The sequence below is a fragment of the Macrobrachium nipponense genome, chromosome 5 (assembly GCF_015104395.2).
Source record: "Macrobrachium nipponense isolate FS-2020 chromosome 5, ASM1510439v2, whole genome shotgun sequence".
Lineage (NCBI taxonomy): Eukaryota > Metazoa > Arthropoda > Malacostraca > Decapoda > Palaemonidae > Macrobrachium > Macrobrachium nipponense.
Window position 1 is genome coordinate 21,316,340 of NC_061107.1, and position 21,688 is coordinate 21,338,027.

Sequence of the window (21,688 nt, forward strand, 5' to 3'; positions counted from 1 at the left end):
GAATTTTAAAAACTAGATTTAAACCACCTGAGACACGTGCGCCAACGAAATTCTTTTATCGAGAGCCAGTTTTGTTTATTTGTTTGTATGGCGATTTTACGTTGCATGGAACAAGTGGTTATTCAGCAACGGGACCAACGGCTTTACGTGACTTTCGAACCACGTCGAGAGTGAACTTCTATCACCAGAAATACACAGCTCTCACACCTCACTGAAATGCCCGAGAATCGAACTCGCGCTCATCGAGGTGGCAAGCGAAGACCATACCGATCACGCCACTGAGGTGCTATCAAGAACCAGTTCGTCGATGGGGAATCAAAGCATAGAAGCCACCAAACTATACGGCGTAGTTCAAGGTGGCAATTCAACTTTAATTTTTTCCTGACGATTGACTTTGCCCTGAATAAATCCAATTTCTGGTTTGATTGACAAGGAAATGTCAGCATGGACATCTAAAATCTGGTAAACGCTAAAACGTCACTAACACAAATTGTATTGTTCAATAGAACACCTAAAAAAAATTGTGTCCAAGGACTTAACTGGAAAAAATAAGAATTTTTCATGAACCCACATCCTCAAAAATAAGACATCCCAACAAGAGAGGCAAAAGCTCCAAGGATGGGGACCACATCTTTAAATAATTTAACTTTTTTATTTTTTTTTCAGACCCGTCAATATCGCATCATCTTCCGCTTAAGCCTTCATGATGGAAACAAATATCCTGGGTAATGACCTTCGATGGTATCTTTTGAGAAGAAAACTACGTTTAAACAGTATAGTCGTTAAATGTTGCGTTGGAAGCTCAGATAAAAATAAATCTGGAGGTGACACTAAAAGCTCTGAACCTATAACTTTAAATGATCCTGTAGACGTCAGGGGCATTAATACGTAGGTGCGTTGAGTTGAATGTAAAATTTAGGCCAAAGACCAAGCACTGGGACCTTTGAGGTCATTCGGCTCTGAACTGGAAATTGGCAGTAAAAGGTTTGAAAGGTGTAACAGGAGGAAAACCTCAAAGCAGTTGCACTATGAATAAAGTGTTAGGAGAGGGTGGAAAGTAACATGGAAGACAGACAACATGAGAGGAGGTACAGTAAAAGGAACGAAAGTGGTTGCAGCTAGGGGCCGAAGGCACGCTGCAAATAAGTGAATACTTTAGTTGCTGTCATGTCGCAATCAGGACGCTGGGGAGCTAAGAAAAATAATGAAAAGGGATTTATAACTGTACCAGTTACATTACGCGTATAGAAGACAGTACAGATGATTACAAACAATTTCAAAATATCGGGTCTTAGTCTTAAACCTTCAATATTTGCTACCCATACACAAAAGCATAGTCGTATTTGTCAGAACTACTATTGGAGGGTAAAAGCTAAAAACCAGTATCAGTGTTCTAAAATGTATATTTTTTATATTAAAATCATGGCTGCAATCTATATGAACAATAATGCTTATGCTGTAAAAACACCAAACCACTATTTTCTAACGGTTTAAATTTTTTTTAGGGGCACCTTGACTGGAATATGTCAAATTGTGCCGTAAGTCCTTAAGAAAAATTTGAACTAAAAAATAAAGCAGGTTATGTCATTAAAATAAACGAAACTTGAGCGACGATCTGCAATGGACACTAGCATAACGATATATTCTTCTGGTGATTTAAGGCATATTGCTTTGACATAACCTTGAAAGTGAACGGAAATCTGCATAGTGATTGAGGGAAATGGTGAACCTTTGAAAATCATTCACTGATACAAGTATTTATAAGGAGAGAGTTCCATCAAAGGCAGGGAATAATCATCATAGTCAAACCTCCGCGGGAGTGACTGGATGTCAGGAGACAACTGGGCCTTTTTTCGGGTAACTGGCATCAAATACTTAGACGGGAATAGTTCCGCGAACGATAAAGTCAAGTCATCGTCTTCGGACGTGGGACTCGACTCCTTGTTCGACTGGTGGTGGTCGTCAAGGAAACCTATAGACGATAAAGCCGACTCGTCCTCAGCAGGTTTCGATTTGCCATTCATCTTCGGCGGAGTCCCGTTTGCGAGGCAATTCAATGCAGAAGACTCGGTAACAGCGGTCAGCTCATGGTGAATGTCCGAATCTTCAAGTGATTTGGTGGTATTCGATGGTTCAAAGACATATTCATCTTGATATGGTACACTTACGGTACAGGGAGTTGGCGAAGGTCTTCCAGAACTAGTAGGGAAAGATGGCGACGGTTGTTCCGGCGGTCCATTGAATGATTGAGTTAGTTCCGTTGAGAGTAATTCATTCACTGCGGATAACGTGATAATCATTGGATCTTGACAGATTTGCGTGAGAAAGCTTTCTGTGGGAAGATTTCAGAGTGTTACATTACCAAAATGCCGTAAGATCTATGATGAAAATAACTAGGCAAAAACACTTTGTCGTAAATGCTAGTGAAAGGTCGTCAAAACTAGTGTCGCCCATTGTAACTACGGCCTGCTCTATGAGCAAGAGCCCGTGCTGGCATATGGCCAGCTTAATCTCCAACAGCAGCAGCTCATTGTGTGATGTTAAATCTTATTTAAATATTACAGTTGTTTCACATTACATTACATTACATTTCGTAAAAGATAATATCCAGCAGCAGCGCCTCTTTCTCAAATTACCTTCTTTAGCTATTTAAAAGTGAAATGGTTCTCTTGTTCAACTCACCCAGTGATATCCATTCAGGACACGACGACTCATTACCGTTGAAACACACTGACTTATCATTCTCCATATCTGTAAATGAATGATAACATTATTGCAGTAAAATACTTGACGCGAATGACGAAGGGTGACAAAAGTAGAAATGATAATGATAAAACTATATATGGTCAAGGAAATTTGGCTCTTTCATTGATAGTGACCCCGACATTTGCGGGGTGTTTAGGACAAACACGTTGGGGTTTACCTTGAAAACAAACAAAAGCTGTAAATGTCAAAGCTGCTGACCCCCAAGAAATATATATCAGTCCTTGAAAACGTGCCCCGAAAACCCTTGGGGGTCACTAAGAAAATATCCAGAAATGATTCCATGCGCATCAATCCACGACAATTATAAAATTAGGGATCATATACTCTTGGCTCACGTACCACGCAGCAACTGTATTCAACTAATGAGATATTTCCTACATACCTTGTGGAGTCGTTAGATATACTAATGTTGACATCTGAGATAATGCAGTTAATTTTCTGCGCCAAAATGAATCAGGCCAAGATGAGAGAACTCTCTTTTTCAAGACAATATTATACCACTTTGATTTATATTTATTATATATATATATATATATATATATATATATATATATATATATATATATATATATATATATCTAAATATATATATATATCAAAGTGGTATAATATTGTTTTGAAAAATTGTGAGTTTGCTTAGCTTGACATGATCCGCCAAAAGTATAAACGCTTAACAATTTATTCGTAGCATAGCGCAACCTCCTTGAGCACCTCCAGTGTAACCATATTTATCCTAAAGGAACATAACACTTTACATAGGTAGTATCATAATCCTACAAAGATCCTAGTGTAACTTTTAGACGTAAATTGTCATAGATAAGTAAAACAATCATGCAAACCAAGATCTAGATAACTAGATCTCGATGCACATTGCTGTAAAATTCAAATTTGTGTTTTGTTTGTTTGTATGTCGATTTTACGTTGCATGGAACAAGTAGTTATTCAACAACGGGACCAACAGCTTTACGTGACTTCCAAATCACGTCGAGAGTGACCTTCTATCACCAGAAATACTCATCTCTCACTCCTCAATGGAATGCCCGAGAATCGAACTCTCGGCCACCTAGGTGGCAGGGCAAGACCATACCGATCACGCCAATGAGGCGCTGTAAAATTCGGGTTGAAATAAAACGGGAATGACCTGAGCTAAAATTCGCAAACAAATATAAATAATTAATGGAATATTTCCATAACTCTATCAAACAGAGAATGACGTCACCTTCACGCAGTGGGCTTTCCAAGGCGAAAAATAGACAGTACTCCAGTTTTTAAAAAGTGTCCCTATAACCACAGCTGTCTTAGCCTCTAAGTCTAACTTTCGGTTTTTAAAATTTTTCTTTCTCCCAAACCTCCCTGACCACCTGGTGGTGCAATTTGAAAGTTTTCATAACGCATTTGCGTTTCTTATTCAAGAAACGAATCTTTCAGTTCAACCCGAGCGGCTCTGGTCAAGTTGTTGGATATCAATACTGGCCAAAGGCCTAAAAGGGGACTGGAGAATATTGACGATGTTGAAAATCACTCATAATCAGTATTTAAAGTAAGACACGTTTCTATGATTAAACTACTGTGATTAAATAGGTGGTAATTCTAAGCAATAATTCCGCACGGGCTGCAAGGAACGTTCCCTGCGGGTTATACAGTCGACCCCCCAAAATAACTGTCAATTCTTAATGAGCAACTCATAAATATAGGAAACTGTAATTTCCAAAGAAATACCCGACGCGGAGTTCTTACCCAATAGGTGATTTTTACTAATTATTATTAGGTATAAATATTGAAGAAACGATATTCTTTAAAAGTTAAGTGCGATTAACGACTGCCAAAGAAATCAAGGAGGTTAATGATTTGCTGAACGACAGAAACGTAACGCGTTTAAGATTGACGAGTATATAACTATAAAAACTAAGGTTTCTCTGTAGCGTGCTGTGTATGATAATGTATATACCTCATATACTCCGTGTATTTAGCTACTAACATAGTACCATATATATATGATTGATGAATTAGGGTAGCATGCTGAATGAAACACAGATGACCCTCAAGATCAACTCTCACACATAAATTCAAAACCCAGAGGCAAAATATAGGCTAGCGAGAAAAGAAATAATGAAATACTATTTCTTTAACAATTCCAATAATGTCTTACCTTCGACCGATTCCAGCAGGGTGCACAACCAAGAGGAGAAACCAGGGACGTTCAAGCTTGGGGACAACGATATCGGAACTGAAGGGTAAATAAAGAGTTACACTCCTAAAAACCGGACAATTCAACAAGTTAACGACGTTAGTCAGCGCGTGTAAAAAATGATGTCTTTATACTGTGAAAACGAAACGCAAACGCTATGCAGACGAAAACATCACGTTGCTAAAGATTCATTCCGTATCGTTTTGTTAAAGATTCATTCCGTATCGTTATATTCTTTATGTTAGTTATTTAACAGTCATTTAAGGACAATCTGAATACAGAGCCGTTGTTCACTAGAACCTGTCTCCCTCCAGGAGTGAAGCGTTCAAGACTGGAAAAGCTACAAGACTGAGAAAGCCACAGTCATAGACGAAAACTACACTTCGGTTTTTCAACAAGATTCCGACACCCACTGACTGAATTCTATTCCTAATCTGCTTTCGCTTGAGCAAAGATGATAAGAAAATCTACACAAAAGCTCCAAGCTCTGTCCCGTTATAACATTGTCCATCCATTCTTGTAAATATAATTCCTTAGCCTTTTATCGACTTGAAATAGGCTATGATATCACACGATGACTTCAGTTTCCGATTCTTAAGTGAATTTGTGACCTAAGGCGATTGTTTACATTCTTACTTGTAATGTTGCCCTTGTGACAAATTTTTATATATACAATATATGTATGTATATAGAATGTACTTTTATTTTACCTAATCCCAGGCTAACAAGAACAAAATGATGCAGGATGAGACCGTAATTCAAGCAGCCCTATCTTTCATTTTTGTCGTTTGCAGTTTTCCAGGAAAACAAAGTACCTCGTAATAGTGGCAGCATACAAAGGTTACACCCTGATTCTGCTGAAGAAGATAAAACTGAAAACAACGTAGGCAATGTTACGTCTACTAGATGTTTTTGGTCTTTTACTTTATTTAATTGTTTCTGGTAATTACACATAACTCGGACTTTCGTGATTTAAAACGAAAACTTTACATTTTGAAAATGGCAAGGAAGGGATCTGGCAGACGGTTTTGGTAAGTGTAGTAATAAGTATATCTTCCAACAGACTGCACAATAATAATTTTTCTAAAACATTCATTCTCAACGCAGGTTGTGCCCAATCAGATGATACCTCCTTTTTAAGTGTCATCTCACGAGCTGACTCGTCTCAGTATATGCTTTTCGACAGCAAAAAAAAAAAAAACAAAAAAAAAAAAAAAAAAAAAAAAACAATAGATAAATGAATAAAATAAAATAATAAATGAAAAACTTTCAGAGACTTATAAACTTTCGTCAACCGCAATACAGTTTAGTATAATTTTAATTTAAAAAAGTTTTCATTAATCTATCGCTTTAAAAAAATTACTGACTCATATATACCAACGATTACAAGCAAATGAAATGGCACTATGTAATATTGGTTTTATACAGTAGTATTTATTGTTTAGATAGGGTATAATTTAAAGTTAGTTATCCTTATTACTATTCAGAATGACCATTTACGCCTGTACAGATAACTGAATGTAAACAAATATCTTTGTGTGTCCATCTGGGTGTTCACGTGCCATATTACTTCAATAAATATCAGGAATATTATACAGAGTAATATCTTGCCTAATTTCTGGAATTTTTGCCACCAGTTTTTAGATATCAATAACTCAAAAATATTCAGACCTCAAATGGAATTTTATATTATTAGATAGATATTCTAACATGAGGTAAAATACCGAGTGTTAATTAATATACTGGCTTGTGACCACAGCTAATGGTCCAGCTCTGATGAAATAGATATTTAGATTATAGAATTCAGATGAAATTTCCCCAAAATCTTTACCAATGGATTTCAAACATTAGAACGAATGGAATCAAGTAAGTTTTTTGTGGCGTGCCATCGGCCCCTAGCTGCGACCCCTTTCGTGCCTTTTACTGTACCTCTTTTCATATTCTCTTTCTTTCATCTTACTCTCCAACCTCTCCTAACAATTGATTCATACTGGAAGTGCGAGGTTTTCCTCCTGTTACGCCTATCAACCCTTTTACTGTCAATTTCCGTTTCAGCGCTGAATGACCTCATAGATCCTAGTGCTTGGCCTTTGGCCTAATTGAATATTGAATTTATATTCTAAGTTTTGAATTGTAGAGTAAAAGAAAACTTCCTCTGTCTAACGGTCTCATCATACATGCGCTGAAGGTTTGTCAATTAAAAGAACAATTGGATACATGCGTACATACAATTACGTGGGACCGTATAAATGCATATTCTATCATGCAGCATACATATATACGAATAAATACATTCGTAACCATGGGACCGGATAAATGCATATTCTATCATGCAGCATACATATATACGAATAAATACATTACTTATTTAGTAGTACAAGTAACCATATTATATGCCCGAGCAACAATCGGAATAACAAAATATTGCACAAAATGTTATGTAGTTTTTGCTCTAAGTCTAACGTTTTCCCTGCTATTGTTTTTTTTTAATAGTAATTAGTATTCTTCCCGAACCGGCTGTTTTCTTTGGAAAGCCGACGGATTCCACGCCCGGAGGAGCTTTTTCATCAAGACCTGCCTCCTAATTAGGCTAATAACCGAGACACGAGTGGCATCGAATCATATCCCAATGTGACATTTATTCGTCTTTAATGGTTATGTGATATCCGTCTGCAGTTTTTCTTTTTGCCTCCGCCATTAGGTGGTTGACTAGGAGAACCCGCCAATTTCTCTCTCTCTCTCTCTCTCTCTCTCTCTATGTTATAGAAGAACTCAAAATTAGGTGGTTGACTAGGATAACCCGCCAATCTCTCTCTCTCTCTCTCTCTCTCTCTCTATGTTATAGAAGAACGCAAAATTAGGTGGTTGACTAGGATAACCCGCCAATCTCTCTCTCTCTCTCTCTCTCTCTCTCTCTCTCTCTCTCTCTGTTACAGAAGAAGGCAAAATATCAGCTAACATGGAAGAATTTCACGATTACGTCCGATACACAATTTTGGCGACTTACGAATATAATGAGTCTGGCTACATTATAGCTGTGTGTGTGTGTGTGTGTGTGTGTGTGTGTGAGTGTGTGTGCCGGTGGGTGTCCCCAATGCTACTTAGTGTTACAGGAGAACGAACAAATTCAGCTAACATTGGGGAATTTTTTAACTTACAAAGAAAATGAGATTGGATAATTATATGTGATAACCAAAACCTATAACCTTCTTTAATGCCCAGATAATTCAGAGCGCCTCAGTGGCGTGGTCGGTATGGTGTTGGCGTGCCACCTCGGTGGCCCTAAGTTCGATTATCGGGCATTCCAGTGAGGTGTGAGAGATGTGTATTTCTGGTGATAGAAGTTCACTTTCGGCGTGGTTCGGAAGTCACGTAAAGCCGTTGGTCCCGTTGCTGAATAACCACTGGTTCCATGCGACGTAAAAATACCATACGAACAAATTAGTTAATTCAGCTCTGAAGATTAGAATTATATATGATAAAAATTGAATAATAGGAAGCAATGATGATTAAATTACCAGTTTTTTTTTTTTTACTGATGACCAAGTCTACTAATTAGAAATAAACTTGGTTAGAAAAGAGACACTTGTTTATGCAGATGGTGAATATAATTTTAGATCAAATGGTGGGAGAGGGAGCGGGGGTTGGGGGACCGTTTCGCTGGTGGCGAATATAGACAAGGTTTATAGGACTGAGAAAGTCAGATATTGTTGTCTGGTTTAAGTCTTTTATGTTTAGAACTTCGTGAGAACCAGATTCATCAAAATTTAACAAGTAAAAAATGCGCCGAAGTTTCTTCAGCGTAATCGAGTTTTCTGTACAGCTTATAATGCTGTATGAAACTCTCAGCCACGGCCCATGAAACTCTCAATCGCTCCCTGTGAAACTTTCAGCCACGGCCCAACGGTGTCATGTGCTGTTGGCACCCATAGCGGTGCCAGACGCACGATCATGACTAACTTTAACCTTAGATAAAATAAAAATCACTGAGTCTAGAGGGCTGCAATTTGGTATGTTTGATGACTTGGTGGTGGGTGATGAACATACCAATTTGCGGCCCTCTAGCCTCACCGGTTTTTAAGATTTGAGGGCGGACAGAAAAAGTGAGCGCGGACGGACAGACAAATATCCATCTCGATAGTTTTCTTTTACAGAAAACTAAAAATCAACTCCAAGATCAAAGCAAAGAAAGAAAATGTTTCAGGACAATTTTATTTACACTAGATTCCAAGGGAAGGAAAATCAATGTCTCATTGTCAAATATAAAAAGAGACTTAAAAAGGATAACATTAGATCTTAATAATTTAAGATTTATGGAAAAATAGGATGAAAAAACCTGAGTTACTTAGTTCAGTCCTCTGACAGGGATAGCGTCTAAAAGCTGCGTCTAAAAGTAGCAGAACTGTGGGAATTCCTTTCTAACGAAAGCAAGAAAGAAAGAAAGAACGAACCGTAAGCTAGTAGCTGCTGCAAAGTTGAAGTCATGCATATGTCGGCTTCTTTAAAAGTTGTAAATCTAGCCTGACAGCCACTGAGCCGAGGTCTCGGGGAAGGATTGGTCTCTTTGAGAGGAGCAGAAACAAATTTCATTTCACGGTGTTAAACACCATTACGAAGATGAATGGGCTGGAATAAATGGGTAACCTCAAAAATATGTGCATACGTTTGCTCACCTGTATTCCGTCTCCATCAAGACAAATTTGGAAGGTTTGATTCATAGCCGACAACAACGGCAGTGATGCATGAATCTCGTATACAGCGTTCCTTGTTCCCAGGAGAGAGAGAGAGAGAGAGAGAGAGAGAGAGAGAGAGAGAGAGAGGATCAGTGATGATAGATTAAGCCAGCTTTGTACTGGCACGGGCTCTTGCTTCTTAGCAGCCCGTGATTACGATAAGTAAGATACGGTTTGATTGTAATTTATATATGGGAGTGTGCGATTGTTTGTGTGTGTGTGTGTGTGTGTGAGAGAGAGAGAGAGAGAGAGAGAGAGAGAGAGAGAGAGAGGCGATTAGTAAGATATGGTTTGACTGTAATTAAATTATGGGAGTGTGTATATGTGTTTTTGTGTATGTATGTTTGTATGTGAGAGAGAGAGCAGAGAGAGAGAGAGAGAGAGAGAGAGAGAGAGAGAGAGAGAGAGACGATTAGTGAGATACGGTTTGATTGTAATTAAATTATGGGAGTGTGTGTACGTTTGTGTGTGTGAGAGAGAGAGAGAGAGAGAGAGAGAGAGAGACAGACAGAGAGACAGAGACCAGAGACGATCAGTGAGACACGGTTTGACTGATGAAATTATGGGAGGAGTGTTTGTATGTGTGTGTATGAGAGAGAGAGAGAGAGAGAGAGAGAGAGAGAGAGAGAGAGATCATCGGACGATCAGTAAGATAAGTGTTTTGACGGTAATCAAATTGTGGGAGTGTGTGTGTGTGTGTGTGAGAGAGAGACAGAGAGAGAGAGAGAGAGAGGAGAGATAGAGAGAGAGAAGAGATAGAGAACTCCCAGTCCTATCTCCGGGATTTTCATTCCCTTATTCGGTACCCCAAAGGGTACACTCGCAGTTTAGGGAATGTTTTAAACCGGCATTTATTTTTCACCTTTACTAAACCCTTGGCCATTTATGGAAGAAGATCACTCATTCTTGAGTCGGTGGGGGACCGAAGTCTCAGTATTACAAATGTCTGGAGATTATACAAAGGAAACTGTAGGTGATTATGAAAATTAAATATTCGCTGGTAACCATATAAGAAAAATCTAGGCTAGTAACCATGTAAGGAAAGGCTAGAATAAAAGACGGGTTTGTGCTCGTGTGAAGGTATTCGTATCCATTTCAGTTTACTGATTTGGATATTAATAATATAATATAATAATAATAATAATAATAATAATAATAATAATAATAATAATAATAATAATAATAATAATAGAAAAAGAAACCCACAAAATCACTTTGTATAACGTGTTTACTTATAAGTATTTACAGTTTAATTTACTCAACACTCGAGTACTTTTAGGCGTTATACATTATGATTTTGTGGGTTTCTTTTTCAATCTTCAGAAGAAAAGCGAAAGAAGTTTTTGTTTGGTTAACAATAATAATAGCAATTTCATGAATAATTCGAAAATTGCATTTACCCAAAAATAAATAAAAACCTCGATGTCAATACTGGAATGCGCAGTGGAGACAGCATTTATTCTGGTGGCGTTCAAGTAGAGATTTGGTCATTATAATGTTTCAAAGTTTGGTCAGTTTATAAGTTTTAGTTTTTCGGAAATTATACAAAAGTGCGCTCTAACATGAAATGTCCAGAAAAATACTTAAAATGCAAGAATCTTCCATTAAATGACGTATCATGCAGTTGACGTCATTCCCTATAATGCCCTCATGCTTCACGAGGATTGTCAGTGAGAGATTTTGAAAAAACAGATTAGGAAATATTCCATTCCAAAGAACCATCTAAAAAGTCATCAATCCCAAGTTTCTTTCTCTGGAATACTTAAGCTTCATTGCCGATCGAACCAATGACTCGTTTCCCAAGTTAGACTCATCCTTACTTGTGCAGTCTGTCATTTTCGCCTTGTCTCTCTCCCATGATATTTTACTCTCCAATTATCACATATTTTCAGTTTTCTCACTTTTACTCTTAATAACCGTAATTCTAATAAAGATATGGACGTATACTCTTTCTTTCTCTGCCTCTCAACGAAGTACACTTTCTTCTCAGTGAAGTAAATCTCATCTAAGCGAAATAATTTTTTTTCTCAGCGAAATACATGTTTTTTCGCTTTATCTCAGAAATGCTGCCTATACAGCAGCTATGTCTATCTGTCTGTCTGTCCTTCATTCATCATAACCCTGTATGTGTCAGAGGAGAAGACAAGGGTCGCGATTATCATGTTTTGAGGAAACTTGAAGGCGGTCGATTGAGGGAATGAAAGGACTTCTTCAGAGACAAGGCGTCTCAAAACGAAGACTATTAGAGATGAAAGATGTTAAGAGAAAACTTTCAAAAGAAAGACATTAGGAACCACATGGGGAAAGAAATACTTTTCTTCAGAGAGTACTTCTTTTTTTTAATTACTCCATTTATGCATCAGACAGTTTCAAGTTTCAAAAAATAGTCTTATGAATTTAAAAAACCCCCCACTGATTTCTGCTTTTATTTTAAGTGATTGCTCAATTAACGAAAGAATATAAAAGACATTAAAAAATGTATAAGAGCAGATAAGCATTAAAGAATATACTGTAAGAAAGAGCAGAAAAACATTAAAGAATATATTGTTCCAAGATATAGTATATATATGTATATATATATATATATATATATATATGTGTGTGTGTGTGTGTGTGTGTGTGTGTGTGTTTATATATATATATATATATATATTATATATTATATCTATATATATATATATATATATATAAGTATGCATGTATGTATGTATTTCAATAACACCTTTTTGAGACAGGATATTTTTCCAAGAAATATTGCTGACGTCATGTATCAGATGACGACCATATACAACGAATGAAATATTCAGAGAACACAGTAATTAAAGAAGCCAGCGTGTGGAGAAGGACCAGTGACCTTTTCCGAAGGAAAGTTGTTTTTAAAATGCCTCAATCAGATTTTGGGAAACATGAAGCAGAGACAGGCTGCTTTAAAAAATTTATCTCGACTAAAGGTCATCTCCGGATAAGGTGCTTTTTCATCTGAAATAGTGAATAAGAACAGTTTTTAGTCTTCTGTTTAAGAAAACTATTGAGATGGCTATTTGTCTGTCCGTCAGCACTTTTTCTGTCAGCCCCCAGATCTTAAAAACTACTGAGGATAGAGGGCTGCAATTGGTATGTTGATCATCCACCTTCCAATCATCAAACATACCAAATTGCAGCCCTCTAACCTGGGTAGTTTTTATTTTATATAAGGTTAAAGTTTGCCATGATCGAGCGTCTGGTTACGGTAGGTATAGGTGCAAACAACACAGGCCACCACTAAGCCATGGCAGAATTTTTCATGGACCGTGGCTGAGACTTTCGTACAGCATTATACGCTGAAGAGAAAACTCGACTGCGCTGAAGAAACGTCTGCGTATTTTTACTTGTTATTTTGGGAAATTACTATTTTACAGACATATAGCGTCCACAACTGTTATGAGATTAAGGAAGAGAGCAGAGCCAAGCCTTCGTGTTTGACATATAAATGTCCTTATTTCAGAAAGCTTCGTCTGAACTGAAACCATCAAAGTAACTCTTGTGTTGTCAGCTTATCAGCATTAACATCATACAAAATGGGACATTTCCTTTATGCACAAACAGCCCGAATGGCAAGTAGAATGCAACTATTACTCTTGTGCCGATATGAAAAAAAGTACCGGATGAAAATGTAGAGATCTGGAATACCACCGCTAAAAAGTTCCAAAGCCTCTCATTCGTACTCTCTGTGATACAAAAATCTCTGCACTTTCACTTCTTAAACAAATTTCCTAACGTGTTCAGATTTAGAGTCAGTATTCTATAGCAATGACTTTTGGGCTATTTCACTGTAGCTATTTCATTGTTCTTACCGTAATATAATGCATATAGGATCCGTATTTCTTTTCAACAGCTGAGCTAAATCCAAGACGTATTTTGGCCGTTCATTTCGTATGGGAATAACGGGCAACTGAAGATAGCTGAAAATATAGGATTGGAAGCAAAGACATGGGAAGATGACAAAAAGGAAGGCACAAACTAATAAAAGAATCAATTCACTGATTAAACAAATAAACACGCTGAGGTTGGTCGTTTTATTCTCAATGTCGCCAGTTTAGTTCTCGATGGCCTTCGGTTCTAGACTAGACTGTTAAAAATTTAAATGCTTAATCTCACACCTGATCTGGGCCAAGTCATTACCCCCCATACCAAGGAACTGCAGAATTTTGTTACCTGGTTGAGCTATCCGCCTAAAATACAGTCCTTCCTGGCGGAAAGAACCGCTGATATATTTGCGGGTTACTTAGCTCGGGCACCGACAAAATATGGAAGGTTTTACCCGGCTGATGGTTCAGCCTGACAGGCCATGATACCTGACTAATGGACCATAAGGAAGGCGTTGTTGCTCCCTTGCCTCACATTGCCTGTAAAAGATCGTCATCAAAATTGAATTCGTTCTTGAAATAATACTCATTTGAACAGAAATCCAGTCCATTTGGATCAGTGAGAGAGAGAGAGAGAGAGAGAGAGAGAGAGAGAGAGAGAGAGAGATTAAACTTCAAAGCACAGTGTACTCGCTGGAAGTTGAAGCACAGTAAATGTGGAAACAAGAATAAAATTCAATAACATGCAAATTCACAGAAATACAATAAGTGTCAAATGCCCCTAACGAAATTTGTCCCCGACAATCAATCAAGCGGTTTTTTTTCTCTCTCTATCTCTCTCTGTCTCCTCTTATTCATTATTTTGTTTTTCCACTACTTCCCTTCTCTCTTCCGTACTGAATATATGCTTTTGTGGAAAATGGATTCGCATACGTGAATGAAATATTGCATGAGACTAGTGATTTTGTTGTTTACGCCTATAAGGTTATGTTACAGATAGTTAGACACTTCCAAAAATATGCACTTATGCAAAGGAATGCTGTTGCAAGGCTCATATTTATCGACAAAGGAAAACAGTGCCACCTTCTCCCTTGTTTTTTTTTTCATTTATACACAAAAACACACAAATACACACACACACACACACACACACACACACACACATATATTATATATATATATATATATATATATATAGTATATATATATATATATATATATATATATATATATATATATGTATATATGTATGTATATATGTACACACACACACACACACACACACACCACACACATATATATATATATATATATATATATATATAATATAATATATATATATATATATATTCAGTAATCTTTCTGGCTCCCGATGATGTACTGATAGAAAATTTGTCCAAATTTCTCTTAATTAATGATTAAAAACATAATGCTAAAATGTTCAAATGATAGACGAAAACAAAATGCCAAAACACAAAAATAAGTCTACTTCAAGCATATCTGAAATAAACAACAACTCAGTCAATATTCAAAAGATAAATATAGAAACCAATATCAGTTGTAATTGGTACAATGATTATTTAAATCTTGTTACAAATTCTACATTTTTCTCTATAAATGAAACCGACAATGAACCTATTCACACAGTTATATTAACCTTCTTTTAAACTTGCAACTGTACAATATATTACATTGCTTACTTATTCTTAGAGTTCGTTGTACCATCAGAAGCTGTTAGTGATAAGGTAATGCCATGAACTTAACACTATCTGTTTAACGTGTCTGTTTGTGTGTGTGTGTGTGTATGTGTGTGTGTGTGTGTGTGTGTATGTGTGTGTGATGAGAGAGAGAGAGAGAGAGAGAGAGAGAGAGAGAGAGAGAGAACACCAGTAAGGTCGAATGTTACCAGTGATGTGAAATAGCCATCACAATAAGAGCAGTTGGTAGCAAGCAGTCCTACTCTAAGGCGTTCCCCTGTGGTAGGGGTGTAAGAATACTACCGTTGGTCCTGCGTGTCGTAATAACTGTAGTCTTACTTTTTAGTGAAAGGCTAGGCCCTACTCCGCCAATAACTGTGGAAACTGCTATCTTGCAGTCTTGCTTTTTATTAAAAGGCTAGGCCCACTACCAACTGACTGTGGAAACTGTTGCCTTGCAGGTGGACTTATTAGTAAAAGGCTAGGCCCACCGCCAATAACTGTGGAAACTGCTGCCTTGCAGGTGGACTTGTTAGTAAAAGGCGAGGCCCACCAACGATAACTGTGGTTGATGACAGCAAGGGCATACGGTCGTGAAAACCCTTTTGCCAAATAGTAAACCTTGCCTGATGTTTAAGGCGCATTAGGCAATAGACCCCTTAATTAAGGGATGACGGTGGCAAAGAAGGAGTCCCACTTTGAGGCCTTACAGTCTTGAATAAATAAACTTGGTACCAATTTCCTGCTCACATGATTGCATGCCATATAAAACTAGTGTACACATTCAGCAGAAAATAGAACTAACATATGGGAGGATCAGATCAAAGTTCTTACATTCTTTATAGTACAGGAATACTGTATAAAGAACAGAGGTGAGAGAGGCTAGCTCTGATTTTGGCGAAGTGGAGATGGAGGTGGGGTGGGGGAGTTGGTAGTTGTTATCAGTTAGCCAGCCTATGTTACTCACAGAAAGTAGACATAATAATAAACCCTACATTTCAATATATGGAAGTTATCATTGTCATTATTACCGTATTAATGTTATCAGATTAATCATAGCATCAATATTCATGGTAATATAATTTACCACTCATTGGTTGGTATAAATAGCGATAAACTAACCCTTTTAACATGGGAGAGGCAATTTACCATATTTATACAATGTGCGGAAAAAGTTTTCTTCAATACTTTATTTTTGTCATATGCTTCTTTACTTGACTACATAGTATAATTTTATTTTTGTGTGACTTAGACATCATTTGTTCCTTTCATTTTGATTTTTTAAAGCAGGCTACGATAGAGTACAACTATTCAGATTCCCAGTGGCAACATAATCTTTACCTTAAAATGAAAGTAACTTCCAAATGGTGGTAGTGAAATAGGAATCATACTTAAGCTCTCATTTAGCTTAAGCTTGCTTGAAAACAAGTATGACTCATTCATTGGTTATGGTTTTTTCTTCATGTCATTAAAAAAAGGAAAATGACCATATTTTTAACGTAATTACTCAGTGTTTTATTATAATTGAAATTTTACCAGAATAATAACGTATCTATGAATAATAATACGAAACCAAGGAGAGAATGAAGTGGACATCCCGTGGTTCACTGACGTGACCTCAAGAATGAAGGATTTTATCTTGTTAGGATGGTACTACTCCTGTTTCATTGATAGGATGTAACTCGCAATTTTACAATGCTCTTCACTGGATCCTAATTAGGATATTCATGTTTAAGTTGGTTGCCTAATCTCACACCTGTGTCTGAGTCCCATTAATTCTATATAAGAAAAACCATGAAAGTTTTCTTTCCTCACAAACAATAAGGATATGAAACCGCAATATTTGTAGTCGAAATGGACGTGTAAGACCTCAAAATGATGTACTTTTTGACGATGAACCATGAAGACACGAAGTTTTTACCTGTCACAGATCACAGAAAGACATTCTCTAGACCCTGTGACCATAAGCTGAAATCGTCAAACATCTTAAAATCCCATCAACGTGAGATTAAGGACTAAAAAAAGACTTAGCTAGTTTTGATACTAATGTTAGATTCAATTATAGACAAAGAGAAATCGGTGCTACTTTGGTTTATCATCAACGCGTTACCTCCGAGGTGCTAGTACTAAACATGGCGGAAGCTCAATGGGACGACGTGTTTAGTATAATCCCTCGGGAATCCAAGTATTATAGGCTATACACCCATTTCTTTATTGTGTGGTCGACAAAATTTATTAATAAACGATATATTTGATCCACGAGAGCTAGTACTAAAGAAGGTGTCCCATTTGAGCTTCCTCTGTGGATAGTACTAAAGGAGCTGTCCCATTTTAGCTTCCTCCATGTTTAGTACTAGCACCTCGGAGGTGCACCATATATATATATATATATATATATATAAAATATATATATATATATATATATATATATGCATGCATGTATGTATATTAACAGGAAAATCATATTCTTAAAACAGTCACAACGTTAGAACTTGGATGAAAATACAATAGTTCACTATTAGTCTTCGTTTTCTATGTTTGATAACAATTTTCTGTATTCCTTTACGGCCTTAACTTATATAATAAGTCTGGATGCCGACGTTTATTAAATGACGTTTATATGATATGTATTTCACATTTGAATATCAACTGAAGGAAGCAACAAAAAGTACTAAAAGTTCTAGCTTCAGGCCGCCATTTATTTTTCGTCAAGCAACCAAATGTTTGACAAAAAATTGAGCAGGTGTGGGGCTAATTTGGTTTCATCAAATGGAATGAACTAGGTAGCCTATAGATGGAATGGAAACAAAGTTTGGTTGGTTTTAGTTTGTTCAAACCGTAATATGGAAGTTCATTTGAACACTTCATCTGTGAGCGCGTGAACATCATTTGTAGAGAGCTCTGGACAATGGCACACTCGCCCGTGGGAAAGGTATTTAGGATGGAGTTCCTTGAATTATACGGGCAGAATTCTGCCTGTGAAAGAGCCGGAATATAGTGATAGGAATAAGAGAGAAACAGCATACGATATTCTTGTGGAAAAACTTGAGTGAGGGATGCCAGCACTAGGCCTAGCGGGATTCAGTGAAGAAGAAAATCACCTCTGTGAGAACAGGTTTTAGACAGAGCATGGAAAGGTTTCGATGGCAATGAAATCTGACTCATTGAAGTAAACCTTCTCTCTTTATGGGAATACGATCTACTCAAGTTCATCAAGGATCAAGAAATGGCTCGACCCCACGTGACTACTACGTATTAATGAGGTGAGATGAATTGAGCATCCGTACTATGGGTCTAGGCATTTATTCGATGCAGGTACTTTGCATGAAAATAAGCTTGATATATCAGTATACAAAGTATAATGCAAAATTTAAGCCATACAAGTGTTTGTGATAGTGTAGGTGTAAGCGTTATCGTCGTCATTTTCGTTTTTGCGTCAGCTAGGTATCGCCTTTGCAGTGTAGGTCTAGTATCCGTGAATTTTGTCTTTTTAAAGCGAATAGTCTCAGTTGTCTATGGCGATAGTACAACCAGTATACTGATATTATTGGACTAAAGCTTCTTGCTATCAGAATGCTATTATGACTGTATCAGAATTTATCATCATGAACTCTACACATCGGTGGTTCTTAGACCTATAGGCCTATATGGAAGAAGCATTTGCCCTTGATACAAACATAAGGTGATCAGATTTCTGAGACAAAATCCGGGGACATTTTCGGCTCAGAAGCGTCAAAACCTCTAAAAGATGGCGTGTTTTTGTCACTGAAAAACTAAATCGTGGACCCTACCCCTACCATTCATAAAACAGCGTTCAAAAGTTTCTTTCACCCTATTTATCCTAAATTGCAAAGGAATGGGATAAAAATTCAAGTGATTAAATCAAGGTAGGCTATTATTTAATGACTACTTACCAATGACTGAACAGTATTAAAATTATCTACGGGCGCAACACCGCTGGATGGCAGAGTGCAGGTGGCTGGTTGCTGGCTGGAAGCCAGGGACGTGCATAATGATACTGACGATGGTTTGGCGGGAAATTTGTGTTTATGTTCTTGGAAGGTAATTTCGCAAATTATGTCATGCAAAGCTGTTTATCATTTCCTTAGTTTATGAAAAGTACAGTGCGAGTCGTACGGTGTGCAATTGTGTATAGTTTGGTCAATTTTTTTTTTTTTTTTTTTTTTTTTTTTCAGTCTCAGTGAAAACCGGGGACATTTCCGAGGATATCAGTAGTTAGGGTCAGGTCACTGAAAACGGGGTTTCCGGGGACGTCTGGTCACCCTGTAGTACAAACAATGAAAATAGATTCTAAATTTATTATGTGTTGACCAAATCCATTCGGCAAAACTCCATTGCAACTCATTTGGCATGGAAAATATGCTATCGTTCATTGGCTATGTGGAATGTAGGCTAACTCGCCTGCTTGACAGATGATGATAGAAAAATGTGTTGGGGAAGAGCACGAGGGAGAAGCCTGCCACACAAATGCAGAGAGAGAGAGAGAGAGAGAGAGAGAGAGAGAGAGAGAGAGAGAGAGAGAGAGAGAGAGATGATGGTATCCAACATTTTAAGGTACATAGTTAGGCCTCAACTTTAATTTTTTTAAGCTATCGATTGATTTAATGAATTTGTTATTTTCATATAACAATTATAACATTAAATAAATACCCTGAGCCTTGAGTTAATGCTGATGAAAAAGTGCATAGGATATTCAAGGCTTTGCTTTTCCTTATTACTTAGCTTTCATTATTGTTAATCGTTTTGAGGTTGATCGGCACACCGTAGAAAACATACATGTTTATATGTGCCTCCAAAGATTTTTTTTTTTTTTTAAATTTTCATTATTTGGATTAACAAATATATTTAAAACGATTATATTTTCACTTGCCGAGTTTAGTACAAGTGAAGGGGATTGCATTAGTGTACGTAGGCCTATGTTGTTGGTTTTACCTCACACCATCCTTGCCCACTCAGTTCTATCATTGTCAACAAAGTATAAGACGGATACTGTAAATGTGATATAAGGCTGAAACGCACTTCAAAAACCGTTAGAAATCAGGTAGCACTACATTTAGCATCATGGGGAAACCAAAGTCGTTAGAATGCTTAGCATGATAACGCTAGAATGTCGTAGCCTTTCTTGTTCCAGATAGATAAGTACATAAATGTTAGATTTTTTAAACAAATCTTTTTGCTCTATATTATACGACTATATTACACGTGGTTTCTGTAAACTACCAGCCGGCTTTGTTAATGGAAAGTTCTCAAGTGTTCTCTCGCTGGAATACTAGCACTACTGTTGCATTACCCTCCCCATCCAGTGCACTTTACGCGTAACTAACTTTATTCTTATAACGTGATTTTCCCTTGAGTTCATAAAACAAGTAATAAGAATGGTTGTAACTGAGATCAGCACAAAAGAAAGACAATAACAGTTATTGCAAATTCGAACTAGAAAGGAATTTTGTTAATATAATCTAGTTACTTTTTTTTCCTAACCCCCAGTTTGAAGACTAATAATTTATAAGTGAAAATGTATTAAGAAAAGGACTTAACTGTAACATGTATGTTAGACAAAGGTATCATGTAAGGGACGTCTGCTTCTAAGAAATCGAGGTGCTACTTTGGATTGTTATCTAAGCGTCACCTATCCCGAAGTAATAAAGCGCCATTGGACGCCATGTTTAGTACTAGCCCCTCGGGGATCAAGGTACTATATACACCCATTTCTGTATTGCTTGGTCAACAAATTAAATTAATAAACGATATATTCGTCCGGCCGTCTACTTTACATTTACCATACTAGCACCTCAGAGTAGGTGTCGCATAGATGACACACCGAAGTAGCACCGAAATGGTAACAAACCTATGTAATGGCTAGAGTCCCTAGTACTATTTCCTATTATATAGAATGTTAATTATCAAAATGGTTATAACAATCTCTATTAAAATAGATATTATGCAGCCAAGTCTTTTGGCATATTTCTGGGATAAAAGCAACAGCATTTCAGTTTCAGCTGTAGCAGAGTCCTAATGCCTAGTTAGATAACCGTTTCCCGCCCTTTCTCTGGTTGTTCCTAAGCGTTTATCATTTTTTTTTTTTTTTTTTTTTTTTTTTTTTTTACTGGTATTTAGTTTTCACATCATTGTAGTTCTGGTGTTCAGAAGTAACTCGAGAGGACATATTTATTTTTAAACTTATTTTTGCATTATGTTTTTGTGTGTAATACCGTGCCATAGGTATAAGTAAGTGTTTTGATGAGAATTAAAAAACTGTGTACCTTCGAAATAAGCCAAGCGGCGGCCGACATTTTCATTAGTGTTGCCATGACTTCATGTTTATTGAAGACAATATTTCGTTGTAAGATAAGCTGACTCCGACTTTTAGTTTGACAAATAATTGGAACATGTATGGGGACCTCCAACCAACCAACCATCCGTATCACTAGCAGCAGA

The 21,688-nt window shown here is 37.0% G+C and overlaps 2 protein-coding genes across 3 annotated transcripts in view; one reads left to right on the forward strand and one right to left on the reverse strand.

Moving 5' to 3' along the window:
- Window positions 1-1,387: 1,387 nt before the first annotated feature.
- LOC135215246 (uncharacterized) lies at window positions 1,388-19,190 on the reverse strand. Of its 2 annotated transcripts, none has more exons than XM_064249765.1 (3): window positions 19,144-19,190; window positions 2,683-2,751; window positions 1,388-2,332 (listed from the first exon to the last, which is right to left on the reverse strand). In XM_064249765.1, the coding sequence occupies exons 2-3, from the start codon at window positions 2,747-2,749 to the stop codon at window positions 1,743-1,745; spliced, it is 657 nt and encodes a 218-aa protein (XP_064105835.1). In that variant the 5' UTR covers window positions 2,750-2,751; window positions 19,144-19,190; the 3' UTR covers window positions 1,388-1,742. The 2 variants fall into 2 exon arrangements, with proteins under 2 accessions (XP_064105835.1, XP_064105834.1); XM_064249764.1 differs by lacking the exon at window positions 19,144-19,190 and adding an exon at window positions 4,916-5,299.
- LOC135215244 (pantetheinase-like) overlaps window positions 18,111-21,688 on the forward strand; it is a 162,917-nt gene continuing 159,339 nt past the window's right edge. The window contains exon 1 of the mRNA XM_064249762.1: window positions 18,111-18,492. The gene's annotated coding sequence lies outside the window, so the exon portion shown is untranslated. The remainder of the gene's footprint in view (window positions 18,493-21,688) is intronic.